Below are 19,194 nucleotides of genomic sequence, written 5' to 3'. Positions count from 1 at the left end.
ATATAACCTCATATTGGTTCGAGTATATGAAAAAAATTTATCATACTCCTAATCATATTTCTAAAAGTACGATTTCGTCTTTCAGTAATCTCATTTTGCTATGACACATCTGGTAAAACATACTATATATCATATTTTTCTAGGAATCTTGCAAAAAATTAGAATTATAATTGAGCTTACCATATTTATCATAAAATTTATCATCATTGTTAGATTTGATAATTTTAACATTTCTATCTAATTATTTCTTGACTTCATTTATATACACTTAAAGATATCAATAACCTAAGACCTTATATGAATTAGATATAAATGCTCACATGTCAATATGTTATCCATAAAATAATAACATGTTTCTTTTCACCAAAACAGAGAACATGAAGTGACTCACATATATAAATATATATAATATGAAGGAGTCCATAAATCTATATTTCATTATAATATTTGATTATAGGGTAGTTGTAAACCCAAGATTCATCGTATACAAGTTCATAACCAATTGAATTACAAATATACTGAATTTAGTATTTCCAAAAAATTAATATTATAATAATTTTAGATAAATTAACTAAATTTATAGAATTGTTAGAATATATCATGTATCCACAATATCTATCATATGAATCGTGTAGGCGATAAGTATCTACTATTATCATTTTCACTTTAAGATAATTCCCTATAATGATGATTCTTTCATGCCCTTTTAGTTTTTGATTTAAAATATTTTTTGTATATTATTATTGGTAACCTAAGCTAGAATGCTAGAATTAATTCATCAAGTATTAGAAAGGGAATTCCATAATGATTAATTTAACTTATATCTTTTCTTTTCGGACCAAATCTTATAGTCCTCTTCATATAATATTTTTTTACTAAAGAAATAGCATTTTAATGTGAATATTTTTTTATGAGTTTATATAGTATTTATAAACTAAGTTGATTTATTTGATAAATTATGTTTCAACTTTTTATTATTACCCTCTCATCCCGTGGTACTCAAAATATTAGGAATCTTTTCTAGTTTAATCTTAATTATTTTAAACATATATACTAGTCAATTCATTTAAATTTTACTTATTTATAATGAGCCAAATAAAGAAGGAAGAGAATTAAAAATAAATTATGCTTGAAGAACTCATCTAAATTTATACCCAATATTTTTAAGTTTTATATTTTTGTTAGTCATAACGATAATATATCATAGAATTTCCATTTTTGTAACGTTCAGTTATAGTCAGTTTTTCCATTTAAGGTATCAATTATTGATTTACCAATAACTTTAATTCAATTATTTAATTTCTCATTGTATTAATTATATTTTATAATAAAATCTAAATATTATTAGTAATTATTAAAATTGAGCCTTTTAGACCCTTTTCAAAGTTATTTAATAATTATTAAAGTTTGTGATCCTTTCAACAAATAAATTTAACATCTAACTCTTAATACTCAAGCCATTTATAATAATTTAATCTAAAAAATATAATAACATTTATAAGAATACAATGAAGTAAATATCATTGTAACAAAATAATATACTATTAATATTTTAAGTTTTTTAGTAAATATTAAACTATTGATATCGCTTCTATTTTATTTTTGGATAAAATATTGATATATCTAGTATTCACATAATATTTTATCATTATGAAAGATTGATATCATCATTATGGAATAGAGTTGCTATTATTATATATACAACCATAAACTAAAAGGATATGTAGTATCATCCTACATCATCACATAATTATTCAAAGTATATTTTTATTTGAGAATATCTAAATCTCTTAATTATGTATGAATATTATTTTTTTAATATTATTTAAGACTAATTTTTCAATATAATTTTATAAATTTATTAATCCAAGCTACATCAGAAACTACAAGATCAAAACAATAATATAAAATATAATTTAAATATATTTTATAAATAGTAAAATATTTATCATAATTTACATCTCATAAACATATCATCTTATAGTACTTTGGCAACTACTAGACAAATAAAACATAGGAATATAAATTATAAATAATATTGATTAAAATTTTTAAGTCTAATTTATATAAAAATAATTTAATAATAATAAAATAATAAAATTATTATTATTAATCATCATAAAAAATTCATATGATAACTATAATCATGATAAAACATAATTTATATCTTTATATAAAAAATAAATATTATTTTATAATTTTAAAATATGTACATGTGAATAATTATATAAATATATAAAAATCATAATTAAAATTTAATTATCATACATAAAAAATTTACTACAGAAAGCGATTATGGCAGTGTTAGCAGACGGTCCGGTGGGTAATTCTAGAAGCCAATTGTGAACCAGCGGTGGCAGCAGTAGCAACCATCGGGAAGAAGCATTTGATGGTATCAATAATGGCGTCGGAGTCCAACTAAGGCTATTGCGGAGGAAACAACGACACCTGCTTTTGTCGCCGTCGCCGCCGCCGCCTTCAGAATCGCGGAAGCTTAAAGGCAATGGTAACAACTCGAGGCGCACAGGAAGCAGAGGTGGCGGCGGTCTGTCTTTTTCGTTTCTTTATATATATATATATATATATATAGAGAGAGAGAGAGAGAGAGAGAGAGAGAGAGAGAGAGAAAAGAAGAAGAAGAAGAAGAAGAGAAAGAAAAGGATTAAAAAAAGAGAGACAAAATGCAACACTATTTGAAACTAAATCTGTCGACTATAATGTATGGGGATTGAAGACACACAATTCGAAAGCCTAAACAACGTTTGCTTCCAAAAAGATATTAAAAATAAGCGTAACAACATCTATCCATTAATGAAGGTAGCTTTACGTGCCTCTATATGTTTCTATTCTTATCGTTTTTGCTGATTTTAATCGTAAATCTCCCTTCCAAAAGAGCCCCAGCAAATAAATAACACATGAAAATTACAAGACCAGTTATATAAATTTAGTCCATCAAGTTCACATACATTGCAGATTTACATGTGAGGAAACCCAATATAACATACATCAAACACCAATTTCTAGTTCAAAGCAGCACTATTGACATACTTCAGCTACGGTAGATTAAACAGTCCATGTAAACGAAGCATCACATCCTATCAGGTGCAAGCAGTGCAACTATATGCTTCAACTCCTCGATGTAATAGTCATGAAGCGGAGCTCGATGACTCCAACAGTGAGATTTTTTGCCTTTTGTTAGCAAATGTGGCCCTCGGCAGAAAGTCCACTTGTGAATTGATTCTCTCGAGTATGGACTTCAGAGCCTGGTGAACAGAAGCCACAAAATGATGCCTGTCGATGTTTCTGGAGTTTTTTGCAGATCTCATCACAAACACGTTTTTGATTCGACCACCTAAAGTTGAAATCTCGGCTCTAATAGTTTGAAGATGCAAGCTGTGAAGTGTTTGTCTTAGATCTGCAAGGATCCATGGCCGGTCCTCACAACATAGACACGCTTTGACCATAAAACCGCCGGTGCTCATTGCATCTCCTTGAACTTCAACCCTCACCTCATCGGTATCAGATGGAATGGTGTAGCCTTTGCTGATTTCTACAGCATTCCTCTTGAGTTTCTTTACATGACCAATGACTTCGGCCAACAAGGCAGCTTTGTCCAACTGCAAGAAGTAACCACTACCTTTTAATAAAATATGTCTTAAAATGTAGCCAATATTACTAACCAATTTATTGATCAATAAAAAAAGCAACAATTTATCGATATATTAATAATTCCACTGGTTTCTTCAATGAAAAGATTTTGCACTCATAGACATGCTTTGTCAAGAGAATAGTCGGTTCTTAAAGTGCAAGATGACATAGAATCTTAAGCTGTTGATGGATTAGGTATCCAATGACAATATTGAAATAGGTCTTCAAAAAATTAGATGTAAAAGTCATGATAGATAGATAAGTATTCTAGAAAAAAATATAAAATATTAAGTTCTATAATCCTCATCATATATAAAGTAAACATCTTCCATATATCAGATGTTAAAAACTATCTGATTAATCTTGGAAAGGTAGATGACTAAGGAACGCCCTTACCATTTTCTGGATCACAGTCAACAGAGGACTCAATTGAAGAAACAAAATAGGACATAGAGCATAAGCAAAACCCAGGAAAGCAAAAAAACTACGACTTTAGATAAAGGTAGCTAGGATCATGAACAACAAAATACAAAACCGAACTCCAATTTTAAATTCATGATGGAAATTCAACAAACCATGCAACAAGAAAAGAATATTACAGTTTGAAGAATTAGAACAAAGGGCATGAGTGAAAGCAACAGGGAATAAAGATTGTAGCTCTTGATAAGAGTAGATGCTATCTAGGACCATAAACAAAGGACAAAATAAAAATACAATAAAGAGGAGTCCCATCCATCAAGAAAATGCATGTCTCACGACAAAAAATCTTTACGATCAATGATCTTGACATCAACTGTCCACATCTTCTACTACTAAATACTAATTCTCAAAACTCACTGGGAGTGTGAATTAATTAAACAACACATGAACCTCAAGAAATAGTACACACTCAAAATAGTGGTTGAATGGAGTAGAGTAAGACCCAAACCTATCAAAAACCGAAAAAGGTGAACATTAACTCGCTCATCCTAATATTCGAAAACCAAGGATTTACTTGGGGAATGCCTCCTTGTTGATTGGGCCTTGTCGTGCGACACGATAATGTCAACAACAAAGTTTCATGAAAGCAAGGAAAAATTAGAACAATGAGTGTTAGGCTTGCGTATGTTGGCTAGGTTGATCCTTAGTAAACACTGGTGATTTGAGAAATAACATAAGATCGGCTTTTTCTTCTTCATAGAATCTCAGAATAGGTGCTTTACATATATACTCTTTGAAACTGATAAGTTCAGTGAATAGCTCCAGAGTAGTTTCTCTCTATTTGACTTTCACTTCCTACTGTTCGAATTTTCTCAAACACCCAACCATATCAGACTAAACAAAACCAAGAATCTAACCTATGCCAATGAAGCAAAGAGGCACACCTATAACTACAACACAATTTTTAGAGGCAGGAGAGATTTATATACAACATAGGCAAATTGAAAGGGACAGTTAAAAGAAAATTAAAATTTCTCCTCCAAATCATAGAGATGCCAATAACCTCAACCATGTCAAAGACTGGTGAAGTTCACAGGGTTCCAATAAACAGAAGAACAAATCAAGGTTTTAAATCAAGTTGTGAAGTGGTGTTGACAGAACCTCCACAGCACAAGGCAAGCAGGCACCGAAGCAAACAAAGAAGAACAAAGAGAAAGCGACCACCAACCTTGTCGGCGCAGGGGACCATGCTCCTCAGCACGGCAAGGTGGCCATTTATCCTCTCCCTCCGCCGCCTCTCGGTCTCGCAGTGGCTCTTCATCGCCATCGCCGTTTTGGCGTCCAGAGCCCCTCCGCCCTCGAGCCTCGAAGGCGCCCCCACAAGCTTGCTCCTTTCCTGATCCAACACCACCGAGGACGACGACCCATCCGATCCAGAACTGAACCCCAGACCATTAGGAAACCCTCTAAAGAACCCCGGATCCCCATCTGGAAGAGAACCCATAGCTGGAACAACAACAGCAGCAACAACGCGGGAAACAAAGACAGATCCAAACGCAAGAACTCGAACAAGAAGAAGAGGAGGAAAGAAGGGAAGGCGACTTAAAAATCCAAGCCTTGTCTGCTGGAACTCAAGAACCGGGAGGGCGGTTCGGCGGGCAGGACCAGAGGGGGAGCCTCAGCCGCCGCAGCTTCCTCACCTCGCCCTCTACCTGCTCGCCAACGATGGATCCAGTAACTCGTCTTCTTATAACCCACTCGATCGCTTCCATCACGAGAGAAAACGGGAGAATTGGAGGCAGAGACTAACAGGCGGCGGGTTTCATCTTCGGACTCCTATTGAAATCGATCATTTCTCCTTCTTTCTCGTCCGATCTCAAGCTGTGTAGCTCGGAATCGTAGGAAGGGCGAGACCTTCTTATCGCCGGCGAGAAACGGAAACCGCAAGAGGAAAAAGGAGAGAAAGCAGTATTTGCTATAGTTTAATGGCACGACGTGATCTTAAGGAGCATGAGAACGAAGCAGTCATGTGCTTTAGTTTAAATGTCGGGCTGCTACTAATTGGATCCGCCTTTATATTTCACCATGGAATACTTTCCAATCAAATTCTACTTATAAGAATGTCATGGACTCTATATATCAAATTTTCTCACTCCAATAATAATAATAATAATAATAATAATAATAATAATAATAATATTATTATTATTATTATTGGGGGTTGAACAAGTCAACCGGTTTGGTCAACGATAGCCACCCATCAGGCAACACATTGATCGATCAATCGTTCTTCACTTGAAGTCTGTGTGGGCCACATTAACCATGTTTAGCATCCAAATTGTTGTCGCCGCTCCCTCCAATTTGATAACATAAAGTAATGATATGCTCCACTATGATCTCCCCCCTAAAGAACAATGAGCAAAGTTGATGCCTCATCTTTAAGTATATATAGACTTCATGGTTTGGTGCATCAACTTTTTATATCAATATTTCTTTAATCTGCAACTTGCACCCATCTTTGGGGCTGTAGATAAGGTTTAACACTTGTATTTAATTAAGATACGTGATTAAGGATTGGGTATGTGGCATAGGCATTCATTGTATTGTATTGCCCTAGTGAGATGCTGACGTGGAGAAGATGATAATGGACATTTAATAGACGGTGTGTCGCTTCCAGCTTGACACTAAGTTGAATGACCTGTCGTCCTACATGTCATTGGATAGTCACTTGTGATAATATGAAAAGTATGGACGTGTTGGACAATCGAAATCACCCTTAATAGACATACAATTAGATAACATGAAACATAATAACAGAGAGCCTTCTTCTCCATGTTTTCTTATTCCCTTTGTGACCCCCCAAACAGAGATCAGAAACTAGTAGTAGTAACACCCACCCAACCACTCCATGGACGGAAGGGCAAAACACAGCTCCTCCTCCCCTACTGGCCCAAGGCGAAGGCCTCGACAGGGAAGGTCTTGGTGACGCCTGCGAGGCTCTTGAAGTGGATCTTCCCGGTGGCCGGGTCCTCGTTCATGGTGATCTCGTGGACGGGAGGCCACAGCAGCAGCTCCTTCGCCTTCACTCCCTTCAGCTTCCTGATACGGCCCTTCTCCACGTAGCCGTGGATCAGCTTGTCGTAGCTCACGAGCTTGCTCACCATCTTGAAGTTGTGCTCCACCTTGCTCTTCTGCACGATCCACATGTAGCCGGTGGCACTCACGAAGCCCACCTCGACGACGTCGGCCAGCGGGAGGAGGCCCATGGGGAGGCCGAACTCCTCCAGGAGGGACAGCGCCTGCCTCATGCCCTCCTCGTGGCCCTCCTTCACGACGCCGCCTTCCTTCTCGGCCATGGCTTCACGGTGGTCGATGCAGGTTGCTTTGAAGGTGATACAACCCCCAAGCGTATATAAGGAGGGAGAAGTGAGAGAGAAGACGAATGACAGTGTCATTGGGCTCATCGGCAAGGATTGGAATCCAGCATCGTGTGATCCCCAAACGGCGCATATGAAATGCACAACGCGACATGCAAACGAAGGCCGGCGAATGCGAACTCCACGAGGATATATATATATATATATATATATATATATATATACACACACACACGCACACACAAAGCTATAATTTCAATGTGATGTTTGACATTATAATGTAACAAATATACAATCATCTGATAGACTAATAATGATATTATATTTTAAGATAAAAACAACTCTGTATAATAACAAATGGTTTTTTCAACGCTATCAAATTATTGCAAAGATAGTAATAACAAATGAGATCTACAGTTTCTAAGTAGTGTAGCTAAGAAGAAGAAGAAGAAGAAGAAGAAGAAGAAGAAGAAGAAACATATATAAGATAATTTAAACTTTCTAAATTATCTTTCTTTCTCTTTTGATTTGTTTCTATAGTCGCATACATCAACGTTGACTCTGATGTTAGTATCAATTAATTATGTGTCTGCCAAATATATCAAATCACAAAATAGATGATCATACATAATAGTATAGCTTGATTGGGGTATACATATCCATCAAATCTCTCTTACGCTTGTGATTATGTCGAGATAGCTCATGCAAAATCCGATCGGATTCAAAATCTCTGATCTGATGAGACTTCAATTGGAATCTTTGTCCTGATTTAATTGCATCAAATCGGTAATTGCCTGATTAACCTCTATCATACAACAAATCACGGCATTCTACTCCCTCTCTCTTTCCTGCATATATACATTGCCTGCTTGCGTGGTTTGTTGCAGTCGTCGCAGTTTGTCCTTGTGCGAGTGTAGTGCTTCTTCTGTACGCTCATGGCTCGTCTCTTGTTGCTCGTAGCGATTATGGCGGCCGCCATGCTGAGGGCGTCGTCGGACACGCACACGGACTGCGGGATAGCGCAGACGGCGTTCGGTGAATGCGTGCCGTACGTGACCGGGAAAGACCCGTCGCTCTCGGACCAGTGTTGCAGCGGCGTCAAGAGCATCAAGGAGCTGACACCCACGGTGGAGGACCGCCGGGCGATCTGTGCATGTCTCGTCCAAGAGCTCAAAGATGCCGGAGGTTCTGTCGACTCGTCAAAGGCCAGCGGCCTTGCGGGGGCTTGTGGCGTCTCCACTAACGTCATCCCCACCAGCCTCAGCTTTGACTGCTCCAAGTAAGAACCCGTTTCTCTGTTTCTCTCCGTTGCATGCTCGGTTACTGTTATTTCATGCAAGCAAATGATCAAGTAGTTGTTGTAAATTTACATTTAGTCTCGTGTTTGAGAAAGATTAAGCAATTTGCATATTTTCAGAAAATCATAATTTTGTCTAAGAGAAACATCATATACAGACAGGTAAAAGTTTTATATTGACTTTGAATTGATATATTATTGTTGTGTTTTTGCAGGATTGCATGACTTGGAAAGTACGTGTAGGAGACCGAGAGATGGAAGAGATATTTATATGCATGTCTCTTTGTGTTGGGAAATATATCGAATAATAGTGAATAAACTTGGCTGAACTTTATTTTCGTTTTGCACAGGAAATTTACTTTACTTCTACCAAATATTCACTGAGACAAGAATGTTCAAATGTTGATCTAATCTATCATCCACCAATCTACAATTAAAACAACAAAGAAGGCTCTCACCTCAATTCAGAAGCTTTCTGACACATACTCTTAATAAACTTGGAAAGAGTAATACTAACAATTTTGTTGGTTTTATAATAAGCATAGAAATCTTGAAATAGATTTGGTTCAATTGATAATCAATCTTCAAACATTATTAATTTTGTTTGATGGAAAACACCTATCATCAATTGAAAGAGTTCAGATCCATATGCTCTGAACTCTCTACAGATTCAGCATACTAACTGCCAAAAGAGCTTGTTCCTTCTTCTTCTTCTTCTTCTTCTTCTTCTTCTTCTTCAAGTGTCATAGTAAACTTCTTGCGTCTCCCTAATCAACCTTGCTTGCATATTGGATTGTTGGGATAAAGAGATTCGTAGTTTGCCAAATGTCAGGCTGACTGAGATTAGAATTAGTCTTTGCTTCATCATTTGAATTGGATTAACATATTGTTTTCTTGAGAAACAAAAGTTCTCCTATCATTTTGCACCACTTCCTATCCAAGAAACTGAACTCATCAACAAGCATATGAATGAGTTCATCCACATGAAGATATAAAGTACCTCATGAGCTCTTGCCATATATATAATGTGAGATCACTCAAATTTCTATGTAGCTTGTGTTTGTTGAAATGCATGCCTTTTAATCCTTTTGGACAGAGTGGTTCTTAGGTTCGTATAGTTTCTTTCCTTGATCTGCAAGTTCTTGTCCCTGTGGCTGTAGCACAATTACTTTTTCTTCTACAACACCATTTATAGGGAGTTGATTTTACATCGAATCGATAAGCATTTCATTATGTTGAGAAACTAAAGCTAAACATAGCCGAAATATTGTCAAGCTTTGCTACGGAAGCAAATGTTTCTTCCAAATCAACATTATTACATTTCTGAATTGAGCCATAGGACCTCTTGTGGATCCATTTCAGCTCCACAAGTTTTTCTCTCCTTGTAAACATCGTGCCACCGCAATCATTTCGTAGCTTCTTCGAAGGACTTTGATGTCTCATAGATTCATTTGATGATCGCCATTTTCATGGAGGGGTTTTGGAGGAAGAGGAGCTTGGGAGAGTTGGAACCTAGTGTTGCTCAGTTTTAATTGCGAAAGAGCTGGAATCATTATCGTCTTCATCAACATGTTAAATTAGAGCAACAATTACTCATCATCTTCTTCTGCATCACAGCTAATCAGTAACTTCTTAGTGAGACGATCATAAGACATGGAGTCTTTAATTTATGTATTGCACTCTACTGTCGTTTTGTTATGAGAAACATAGCCAAAGACTTCAAAATGAGTTACCTTTTGTCTTCCACACATACACTGCTTCAAATGGAGTTTGATGATGCAATGTGGATGTATATGCTCAAGTACGAATTGCTTGAGAACACTTTTAAATATCTTTACCAAGCCAATGCTTTCTCTCAGATTAAAGCATGCTGAAAAGTGCATTTTGGATGCCAATCTTGACAAGAAAATTCTTCTTAAACAAATCACCATGATTTACGTACAACATCTTCATAACAAGTCCTCTTTTCTTCTCATCTGACTTCTCCTCCCATATCATTCTGCCTTAGCCATCAATAAAGATAGATAATAAAATAGCTATTGTTATCAATTTATGCACATATTGGCCAAGAAAAACCTGTTATAGCCAAACTCCAAAGAATTTTCTCAAATCATATGTTTGCTATGTTAAATCCTCCCTATATTCTATGATATATATGTATATTTTTTTCTTTTTTTGCAACTTCCATCGATTTTCAAGAAATAATCTTTCAAGGTATCACCATCTCCCATGAACGCACCTTCAAACTCGTGAGGATTACATAGAATTATATTTGCTTAAATCTTTTTCAAGACTGAATTAATTGAGATAAGATCTTATTACATAGGAGGACTCTAATACACTTTTTTTCTTGAAAAATAAGATATGGGTTATATGGAATACAAATTTTGTTTTCCTATTCTTGAATGAGCATTAGATCTACTCTTTTTCTGTGAGTTTCCAAAATTATATAGAATTTTATTCAGCCATATTTGATGATTCTATAGGATTCTATTTGTTTGTTTGAAGTACATCAATTAAGATAGGGATTTCTTAAGTAAGTTTTCTAAATTAGAATTGTTATAGGAATATTCTTTCTTGCAGAGTAGGATATATACTTAGAAAAAGTTATCTTATGTAATTGTATGTAAGAAAGGTCACATTGGACAAATATTTTTGTTTTCCATTCCTTCTGTGAGTGCTAAATCTTTTTAATTTAGAGTTTGGATATTGTTAGATAAGCTTCTTTCTTACAAAACTATATATATATATATATATATATATATATATATATATATATATATATATGTAATTCTATAATAAGATATTTTTACATAATTAGACTGTCAAACAGGTCATAGTCAACAAAATTTTTGTTTTTACTTTTCCTTACATGTTAGATTGATGTTTGGATTTCTCATGAGCCACTTTTATTCATCATTTTCATCCTGAATTTAGCCCCAATAAAGCTAAGTTTGAGATTGATTTCTAACTTTATTTTTGTACCATCAGACAATTGACTGAGTTTGACTTGAGATTACACAAACATAAGCCTAATTCTCAATGAGCTATATATGTGTCATAATTAAATAATTTTATCAAACTAAGACTGCTTGATGGTAAATTAGACCACACCATAAATAAATCTATAGTACTGAAGTTAAGCTTAAATTTTACATTTAGAAAATTTCTATACTTCATACTTCACATTCAAAATAAATAATAATTATATACATGCTATAATCTAATCAAACTGTATCATCAATTTTGACTTTTTCATGAACTCATACTCATTCATCAATAGCCCTAAAGAGGTACAACATAGATTCAACAATATGATATGATCTGTTCAATAACATATAATCATTTAATGTAAATTGAATTTGTATGTGTTATAAAATGCCTTGATCAATGTATGGTTTAAATTACAAAATGTAGACCCTAACATATTAATAGTGTGGCTCATTTATCAACCATAGTAAACATAGGTTTTCTATGAATCAAAACTACATGAATAATCATCTAAATTGAAAGTCAGATCTACATTTTCTTTCCTAATCTTGATAATTTTTTCACAAGCTTCCATTGTTCTTCAAACTTTTGTGAGAGCATGAAAAATAGAAAAGTAATGTTAATTTGCTTGGTTCCTTCATACTTGTAGCTTAATATCATCTCCTTCATTAGTGGATCTCCATGAACAAATTACCTTACTTTTAGCCAATAATCATCTCAAGATCAATGATCTATCTAAAAACCGATGAAACATTCTCATTGGTTTTATGCATTAGTTAATTAAGGACATTTTTTTTTTATTGAGATACCTTGCTTGTCAATTACGGAAATATCTCAAATTTAGAACGACTAGCAATGCGATTCTTGCATGCGAAGCAATTGCATATGCATATGTTCTAGATTGATTATTTTTGTGAAGCGGCTCGATTGTCAAAAAATTCGGTATCGTAGAATTGTATCGGTCGAAATCGCAATCATGTTAAGCAATGTTTCTAGCATGTGGGAGCTCAAAAACAAATCCAACCTAATTTTAGAATCACAACATGCTACATGCTAGTAGTATCTAGATTTAAATGTCCCTTAAAGTATGTTGTCAAAGTTGTTTTCTACAAGTAGCACCAGATGATCCTTCATCAACAAGACATTTTGTACACATTAATGATGCTAATATATGGTGACAACAATGACACAGCTGTTTTGCAAGCTAATTCTAATGAAGACTATATGTATGATGGCAGTCATTTATAAGATTGTCATCCTTACGTAAACTTAGGCTTGTAATTATAAACACAATAAAATTATTCGACGCAATGCACTTTAAATTCACAATCATACACTTCAATCACTCCAACATCTTCTAGGAAAGGATTCCTAAAGAAAGGAGCACAGACTTCCATGTGATGCCATTAGCAAAGAGAATCAACAGCTAAGGAACATCACATACTTGATGATCTTAGCTTCATCCTCACACCAAATGATGGATGATCAAGATATGTACATTATCAGCTCTGAACCGTGTACGTTGGCCAAAAGATGCGATAATGATTTGAGTAAAAGCTGTGGTTAGGGCAAGGAATAATGTGGCGATGATGTCGTGCAAGCTGTAAAAGCTTTCGTTCGTTCGTTCGTCTCTTCCTTTTAGACTATGCTGTCTACGTATCAAAGTGTTCCACTGAAGGTGAGTCTACATGAGACAAGACACAGTAGGAAATGAAGGGGAAGGGAGAAGGGACAGAGCACAGAAATGTAGGCGAAGAAGAAGGGAAGTCACAGACTAGTAGCTTGTGTAACCTCACCCTTCTCTTATTTCCCCCCTCTTTCTGTCTCTCGCTCTCTCTCTTCCTTCGAGGCTGAGGAGTTGAAAGCCTCCTCCATTTTACATGCTCCCATGCATGTCTTTGCCACTGGCATGCAGGCCCTCGTAAATGTTGAGCCACTGATAATTTTACTGCTAGAAATGCTGTCACTACCAGCTGATGGCATGTATTCATTCTCTTGAGCAAGAAAGGGACCAGTGATTACACATGGAAGTAGGAGCCACATCAAGTTATCTCATCTCTCTCTCTCTCTCTCTCTCTCTCGACATCACAAGAATTCTTTGAACGCCTCCGTGTTTGACCGGGAGATGGTGAGGGAGAGATAGCGTAAGAATCCCTTCGACGAGACAATGATGTGCTTTGTTTATTACTGCAAATAACGTAAGAGCTTTTTCTTCTTCTTCTTCTCGGGTGTGGTTGGATTTGAGGCGGCCTCGAAGTGAGGGGCGCGGTGGAGTGCTGCTACGGGATCCTTGCACGTGCAAACCCACACAGACTTCGAGGATCAATCCGCCTCTGTTCTGTTGGCCACGCTGCAGCACGTGCCGCCACAATTCTTCTTCTTGACTGTGCTTTAGGGTTTCCGAACGCCCACTCATCGTCTCACCAATAACTCCATAACTTGAGACAGAAAGTAACAGGACAAGTAGGTCCTGGAAATCATGTTACTGTAAAATGTGTATGAGAACTCACAAATCAAGAATTATGAGAATGATATATGTTATTGAATGGTATCTGAGGTCTCCATGAATCCATTTCTTGGGAGGGGAGAACTAAAATAAGGTGGAAATGTCAGATCTGCATGAGGGAAAAGGCTATGGTGCATAAAATAGGCCTCATATGGGGTGGGGTTGGGGGAACAGAAGGTGAATGAAGAATAGAAGAGGAATATGGAATGAGAGAGAGACCTCATCTCTTTGATATCTATCTCTACTGGTTATTGGCGGTCTGCATGCATGTTTCCTCATTCACTGTGAGACTCTTCCCAAGCAGGTCTCCTCTTCAAAAGACAACTCCCCTTCTTCACGTAGGACTCTCCATATGATCCAAAACCCATGCACTCTCACTGTCACCCTAACCCTAGCTCGACCAGTATATTATTTACCGCAACCTGCATCATATTATATTTGCTATGGTTGCTTGCTGTGAGTGTGTCCTACGCTTACCACCCTCTCCCTTAAAGCCCATCTCCTGGAAGAACAAGTTGCCTCTTGGCTTACCTTACTGTCCCTTGCTGCTGGTGTTCGGAGCAGATCAAGAAGCCCGGTTCTCTCAAGGTGTGTCTCTTTTTCTGTGTTCTTCTGTGTACAGTCCATGCTAAGATATGAACCATGAGAGATGTCTGCTTTGCTTTAGCAAGTATGATGCCGAGCAACGGGCAGCTATCGATCCCTCCGGGCTTCCGGTTTCACCCTACAGATGAGGAGCTGCTGTATTATTACTTGAGGAAGAAGGTGGCATATGAAGTTATTGATCTTGATGTGATAAGAGATGTCGACATCAACAAGCTCGAGCCATGGGACCTCAAAGGTTTAGTCGCATGAGCTTCATCTCCCTTTGCTTCTCTCTGTGATGTGATCCATGAGCTTCTTGAAACGGTATTAAAAGAGATGCCTCATCATAGTCGTCATAGATTTCCTTTGATTCATTGCAGAGAAGTGCAGAATTGGGTCTGGACCTCAAAATGAGTGGTACTTCTTCAGCCACAAAGACAAGAAGTACCCGACCGGGACTCGAACCAACCGAGCAACAACCGCAGGATTCTGGAAGGCCACCGGGAGAGACAAAGCTATCCACCTTAGCAGCTCCAAGAGGATTGGCATGAGGAAAACCCTAGTGTTCTACACCGGGAGAGCCCCCCATGGGCAGAAGACCGATTGGATCATGCATGAGTATCGCCTGGAAGACAAAAACCCAGACGTCCAGGTACCATGTGACCGATCAAGCCTGACAAGTTCCAATCTCTGAATCTAACCAAGAGAGATGTTTTCTGTCGATGTAGGAAGATGGATGGGTTGTGTGCAGAGTCTTCAAGAAGAAGAACTACCAAAGGGGCATTCCTCCAGAAGCAGTCATGGAAGAAGACCAGTTCAGTCCTTGGAAGGCAAGTGGATCTGTTCCAGCAGATCAGAAGCAAAGCATCCAAACCCCATACGACCTCTCATTCAATTCCTCCATGCATCTCCCTCAGCTTTTGAGCTCTGAGGCCACAATCTCACCCTTTGTGCCACCACTCTCCATCAACTCTCTGGACCTCGAGTGCTCTCAGAACCTCATGAAACTGACAACAGGAGGAGGAGCTCTTCTTCCACAGGATAGGTTTCCTGGGGACTGGTCAATCTTGGACAAGCTTCTGGCTTCTCATCAAGACCTAGACCAGCTGTTTCAGAGCAAGTGCAATCCACCTTCTCAACTCCTGGACATCGCGACATCGGTCCATAGGAATCCTTTCCAGTATCTTGGCTGTGAGGCTGATCTACTGAAGTTCTCTAACTAAGATTGCGATGGATTTCTGCAAATGTTTGGAGGTTTGTGGTTTCAGATGTATATAGATTTAGCAGTGTTTGGACTTTGGACGATGATAATTTCATGTTTGCCTTTGCCCTAAGTGGTGCAATTGTCTACTTCATGCAGATGCATATCCAGTGTTTGTTCCAGAGAAATGGCAAACCCTAGTTTCTCTTGGAAATGCTTTTGCTCCCTGAGAGCATGCTGAAATCAATTAGATCATTGTGGCTCAAATAGATTGCCGTCCTGCACATGATACCATTTAAAGTGCCGAGTTAGGACTTTCTCTTCTCTTTGTCCAAAAGTTGAATGCTTTTATGATGATAATAACAATGCTCTTCTTTTTTAGAGGAAAACGAAGGCCTCGATATATATACATAATAAGACTAAACTTGTTTATGCATTACTTAAAACAAAATTATATCATACCATATTAAATGAATCAAGAATTTGGATGTAAAAATAAGATATTTTTGAGATCATGTGGAAGAGGGGTTGAATCAAGCTTTAGTAAGCGAGCTCCCATTACTCACGTAACATTGTTCTTTCTGTTGGGTGGTGGAGATATTATTTTTGTCCTTACAAGTGTTGCAAGTATCACATTGATCAATTATTTCAGATGAGGAAATTGATGCATTGTTCATCACTCTATGACTGTAACTTATCATAAATGCCATATTCTAGGGCTGGTTGTATATGAATGCCCATAAGTCCAAATATCTTCTTGTATACTCTTGAAAAAGAATATTTATGAGAGCTTTTCCTAGTTTCAAACATCTATATATGTACTTCATTTTCAAACAGGAAGAAATCTGAAAGAACTCATTTTTCAAGAGAGATATATGAGAAATTTTTTCTCACTTCTGTCTTTTATCAACCAAACATTTACTCTAGTGGCCATACATTGATTAAAGTTTTTTCTTTTATATTGAGCATTACTTCCATTATGAATATTGGATTGATCATTTGGATATGATGTCTGTCATTTGATCAATTGATGGGTTGGTGAAGCATTCCTATCGACGTCCGTCATGTCGTGGTATATTAAGCGGTATGTATCGATCCGACACGAGATCGATATATAGATTATCTTGTACCGATAGTCTGTGACATATGACCCGGTATCATTTTATATGAAATTTATATTAAGCAGATCAATCAAAATCCGATCGATATCCGATCGATACCGACCTATAATGATTAGTAACATTTAGTTTTTGACTTATACTAGTGGATGAGATTTGTTAAATTCAAATGGTCCATTTGGACATTTAAACCAAATCAAAGGATTTTTAAATCCTTTTTATCCCCTCGTTTATTCTTCTTTCATAAACTCTTCTACCCTTTTAATCTCTTTCTCACTCTTTTTTTTTTTATTCTCTTATTTTTCACTTATTTAACTATACAAAGTTATTATTTATGGATTGAATCAAGTTTGAGTGGTTAATTTAAGAGGATTAACACTTAAGTTAGAGAAATTTTTTTAAAGCAAATGTATATATTATTTTTTTAGATTTTTACTGATTTATGAAATGATTAAGCATATTATATATTTTCAATGTCTAATATGTTGTTTGAGACCTTTATGATTGTTATTATAGGGATAATTAGGATTTAATTAAAGTATTTAATGTTATGATTAATTTATTTAATATTAATTTAATCAAAATTATATTTATATATATATATATATATATATATATATATATATATATATATAATGTGAAATCTTTATATGTCATGCATATTAGAGTGATTTACATATTTTGATGGTATAATAGATTTAATTATATTTTAATTAAATTTATTAATACTATGATTAGTAATTTTAATGATGAGTTAATCAAAATTTGACTTATATTGAATCAATTCAATGTCTTTAATGCCTATTAAGGTATTTGATATGTTTATGTAGTGAAAGAGGACTAATTAGGTCAATTCAATATCATTAATACTTAAATTATACTAATTTTATAATTATTTTTAACTTAAAAATTTTAATCTAAGTTTTTTTTATATATAGATATTTTTGGAGGAATTTTTGATAATTTTTTAGTGTCAACAACATGTCCCGTTATATCGACACTTGACATGTACCATCTCAACTAAGCTCAATTATAAAACTATAGAATTTTTTTCTTAAATAGAAACTTACAAACAACTCGAGCTTAGCATAAACCCACTTGTGATTTCTTTTATCTTAAATTTTAATTTTTTTTAAGTTAAAAACCTACTTTGATTTTTTTTTTTCTCTAAAAGAACTTTAAATTTTATAAACAAGTGGATGAGTACGAAGCAAACCGGTCAACAATAACGTCTATGAGATTAAACAATAATTCAAGTCAAAAGTTTGAACTTTATAATTTACATGTCAAACCCAATATATGTCATCGAACCCTTTTAACACTTATAACATTACGCTATTTAATCCTTCATCATCTCTCAATCATAGATATTCACTTACCTCGTCGTCCAACATCTTATCACATAATTTGCTGGTTGAAATAGTATAATAATAATCTTTCAAATCGAGTTTTTCTTAGGTCTTATTCATCTTTCTAGTTTAAATATTAGTTATGAAACATTCTATATTCATATAAAGAAGAAAACATCTTTCCAACTTTACTTTGCATTCTATTCGGAAGGTGTTAGATTATATATTTCTATTTAATTAGATAATATAGATTAAATTCTGATTATAATTATCAATTAATAATAAAAAAATTAATTATAATATAATTTCTTAGGAGAGTATATTCGAAAATATTTTATTTACTTATTCTAGATCATTTTCTCTCACATATAAATAGATAAAAATTCATAAGAATTAAAAACACAATAGATGGATATGTGACATTATTATGAGATGACATTATTGAAAAATTAAAAATCTTCTATTATCTCTTCAATCACGTGAGTGATAGAAAAATAAAATAATACAAATCTTATTCTCTTTGTAAATCGATATTACTATAGCTTTTGGATCCAATGATGATATACCTACGGAACAAATACAAACTTGATGAATAACATTAAAAGATATATATCATAAATTTGATATATTATTAGATTTTGGTATTAAATTTTTTTACATAATAATGATGATATTTATATTTACAGAAGAACTACTTTCTTT

At 35.2% G+C, this 19,194-nt stretch overlaps 4 protein-coding genes across 6 annotated transcripts; 2 read left to right on the top strand and 2 right to left on the bottom strand.

Annotated features, from left to right (window-relative positions):
- Positions 1 to 2,909: 2,909 nt before the first annotated feature.
- On the bottom strand, positions 2,910 to 6,082 carry LOC135609866 (transcription factor bHLH30-like). Its single transcript, XM_065103607.1, has 2 exons — positions 5,297 to 6,082; positions 2,910 to 3,617 (listed from the first exon to the last, which is right to left on the bottom strand). The coding sequence occupies exons 1-2, from the start codon at positions 5,570 to 5,572 to the stop codon at positions 3,147 to 3,149; spliced, it is 747 nt and encodes a 248-aa protein (XP_064959679.1). The 5' UTR covers positions 5,573 to 6,082; the 3' UTR covers positions 2,910 to 3,146.
- A 792-nt stretch (positions 6,083 to 6,874) lies between these two features.
- LOC103976490 (uncharacterized) lies at positions 6,875 to 7,434 on the bottom strand. Its single transcript, XM_009391709.3, has one exon. The coding sequence runs from the start codon at positions 7,422 to 7,424 to the stop codon at positions 7,011 to 7,013; it is 414 nt and encodes a 137-aa protein (XP_009389984.1). The 5' UTR covers positions 7,425 to 7,434; the 3' UTR covers positions 6,875 to 7,010.
- Positions 7,435 to 8,410: 976 nt separating this feature from the next.
- Positions 8,411 to 8,967, top strand: LOC135612132 (non-specific lipid-transfer protein A-like). The gene is made up of 2 exons (XM_065107984.1): positions 8,411 to 8,724; positions 8,958 to 8,967. Exons 1-2 carry the CDS (start codon positions 8,411 to 8,413, stop codon positions 8,965 to 8,967), a joined length of 324 nt encoding a protein of 107 aa, XP_064964056.1.
- A 5,458-nt stretch (positions 8,968 to 14,425) lies between these two features.
- Positions 14,426 to 16,345, top strand: LOC103976489 (NAC domain-containing protein 76). Of its 3 annotated transcripts, XM_009391706.3 has the most exons (5): positions 14,426 to 14,827; positions 14,907 to 15,080; positions 15,205 to 15,476; positions 15,553 to 16,078; positions 16,185 to 16,345. In XM_009391706.3, exons 1-4 carry the CDS (start codon positions 14,683 to 14,685, stop codon positions 16,045 to 16,047), a joined length of 1,086 nt encoding a protein of 361 aa, XP_009389981.2. In that variant the 5' UTR covers positions 14,426 to 14,682; the 3' UTR covers positions 16,048 to 16,078; positions 16,185 to 16,345. The 3 variants fall into 3 exon arrangements, with proteins under 3 accessions (XP_009389981.2, XP_009389980.2, XP_064966520.1); XM_009391705.3 differs by lacking the exon at positions 16,185 to 16,345 and having other exon boundaries at positions 15,553 to 16,158; XM_065110448.1 differs by lacking the exon at positions 16,185 to 16,345 and having other exon boundaries at positions 14,741 to 14,827; positions 14,911 to 15,080; positions 15,553 to 16,158.
- The last annotated feature ends 2,849 nt before the right edge of the window (positions 16,346 to 19,194 follow it).

The sequence above is a fragment of the Musa acuminata genome, chromosome BXJ1-2 (assembly GCF_036884655.1).
Source record: "Musa acuminata AAA Group cultivar baxijiao chromosome BXJ1-2, Cavendish_Baxijiao_AAA, whole genome shotgun sequence".
Lineage (NCBI taxonomy): Eukaryota > Viridiplantae > Streptophyta > Magnoliopsida > Zingiberales > Musaceae > Musa > Musa acuminata.
The sequence above is the reverse complement of the archived record's forward strand: the minus strand, read 5'-3'. Positions and strand labels throughout refer to the sequence as shown.